The sequence below is a fragment of the Terrapene carolina genome, unplaced genomic scaffold (genome assembly GCF_002925995.2).
Source record: "Terrapene carolina triunguis isolate 2854851 unplaced genomic scaffold, T_m_triunguis-2.0 Scaffold24632, whole genome shotgun sequence".
Lineage (NCBI taxonomy): Eukaryota > Metazoa > Chordata > Testudines > Emydidae > Terrapene > Terrapene triunguis.
The window spans coordinates 1-1,983 of NW_020688983.1; the positions used below are offsets into that span (position 1 = coordinate 1).

Genomic DNA, 1,983 nt, shown 5'->3' on the forward strand with positions numbered 1-1,983 from the left:
CCCCCCCCCCCCGGCAGTCTCGCGGCTGGACAGCCTGGACGCGGCCGTGCACCGGCTCAACGTGCAGTTCTACACCATGGACCTGCGCCTGGCCCAGTTCTCCCAGGGCCTGGCCGAGCTGCGGGGGCGCCTGGCCGAGGCCCAGGAGGGGCTGAGCGCCCTCAACCAGACCAGCACCCGCAACCAGCAGGACATCGGCAAGATCGACGGTGAGTGCGGGGCGGTGCAGAGGGCAAAGGTCAGAGGGATAGCCCCACCATGGGGTCAGAGGGCAAAGGTCAGAGGGGTGACCCCCCCAGGTCAAAGGGGAAAGGTCAGAGATGTGTCAAAGGGGAAAGGCCAGCCAGATAGCCACATCCCAGGGGTCAGGAGGCAACGGTCAGGGGGTGGCCCCACTCCAGATCAGAGGCTGCCCCCCACCCTGGGTCAAAGGGAAAAGGTCAACAGGACAGCCACATTCCAGGGGGCAAAGGGCAGAGGGGTGGCCCCATCCCAGGTCAGAGGGCAAAGGGCAGAGGGTGTAGCCTCGCTCTGGGTCAAAGAGGAAAGGTCAATGGGGCTAACCCCACACAGATGTCAGCAGAGAGGGGGACCCAGCTGTGGACCGAAAAGGAGTCAAAGGGGACAGCAGCCCACCCCGGGTCAGAGGGCAAAGGTCAGCAGGGTGAGCCCGCCCCTGTGTTACGTGGAACAGGCCCTGGGTCAAAGGGCAAAGGGCAGTGCGTCAAGGTGCAAAGGTTGCCCTCTCGCCCCCCCCCTCCCGGGGGCGAGGGGGTGACGTGGGGGGGCAGGGCAGAGGACGTACTCACCTGCGGGTTGCAGTCGGGGGGGGCAGGAGGAAGGTCAGGGGTCAGAGGTCACACTTTGCAGAGCTGGGGGGCAATCGGAGGTCACAGGCTGTGCCCCCCCCCCATTGCAGGCTGCCTGCGGGGCCGGAGGATCCACGCCAAATGCTTCCTGATCGTTAAGCAGTTCGAGGGCTACGACGGGGCGCAGGAGCTGTGCCGGCTGCGGGGCGGGAACCTGGCCATGCCGGCCGACGCCGCCGAACTGGCCGCCCTGCGCCGCTACCTGCACGAGGCCTTCCAGCCCCACAACTGGCCGGCCTGGGTGGGCATCCACGACCGGCGGGCCGAGGGCTTGTGGCTGTATGAGAGCGGCCAGCGCGTCTCCTTCTTCGACTGGTACCAGGACCACCTGGTGAGCCAGCCCAACGGGGGCGCCCGGGAGAACTGCGTCTCCCTCTCCTCCGACGACGGCAAGTGGTGGGACAACGACTGCGCCCGACGCATGTACTACGTCTGCGAGTACCGGCTCTAGGGGGGTGGGGGCGGACCCTGCGCCCAGACACCCAGCCCCCCCCCAGCCCGGAGACCCAGCAACCGCCCCCGGGACCCTGCGCCCAGAGACCCTGCACCCCCCAGCCCAGAAATCCAGGACCTGCCTCCCCCAGGGACCCTGTATCCCCCAGCCCAGAGACCCAGCACCTGCCCCCCCCCGGGACCTTGCACCCCCCAGCCCAGAGACCCAGTACCCGCCTCCCCACAGAAACCCTCCCCCGCAGAGAATCAGTTCCCGAACCCCCACCCATCTACTCCCGACAGGACAATGACTGCACCCATCTGTGAGTACCGGCTCTGGGGGACCGTGCCCCCCCCATCCCAGAGACTCAAACCCCCCATGCCCCGACACCTGACAATGTATCACCACACGTATTTGCTCAAGGGGAAACTACTCCCACCCCCAAGAACCACCTCTGGGGAGCCCCCCTCCCCCAAAACCAGCTTTCATGGAGGAGGCAGCTGGCTGCCTGCTGCAGCAAGGAAAGGGTTAATCCCTCCCCCCCAGTGCCCCCCACCCTAGTCACAGGCTGCCAGGGCCACCCCCCGCCCCCCAAGGTCTGAACAGACCCCCAGAGATGACCCATCACCCAGGTGCTAGGGGGTCAAAGGTCATCACCCTGGGTGGGGGCACATGCAAATC

The 1,983-nt window shown here is 66.9% G+C and overlaps 1 protein-coding gene across 1 annotated transcript; it reads left to right on the forward strand.

The window, feature by feature from the left end:
• Positions 1-13: 13 nt before the first annotated feature.
• Positions 14-1,977, forward strand: CLEC11A (C-type lectin domain containing 11A; the record flags this gene model as incomplete). The annotated part of the gene is made up of 2 exons (XM_024223311.2): positions 14-209; positions 920-1,977. Coding segments are annotated over 2 exons (597 nt in total), but the record flags the coding sequence as incomplete, so codon positions are not given.
• Positions 1,978-1,983: the final 6 nt, after the last annotated feature.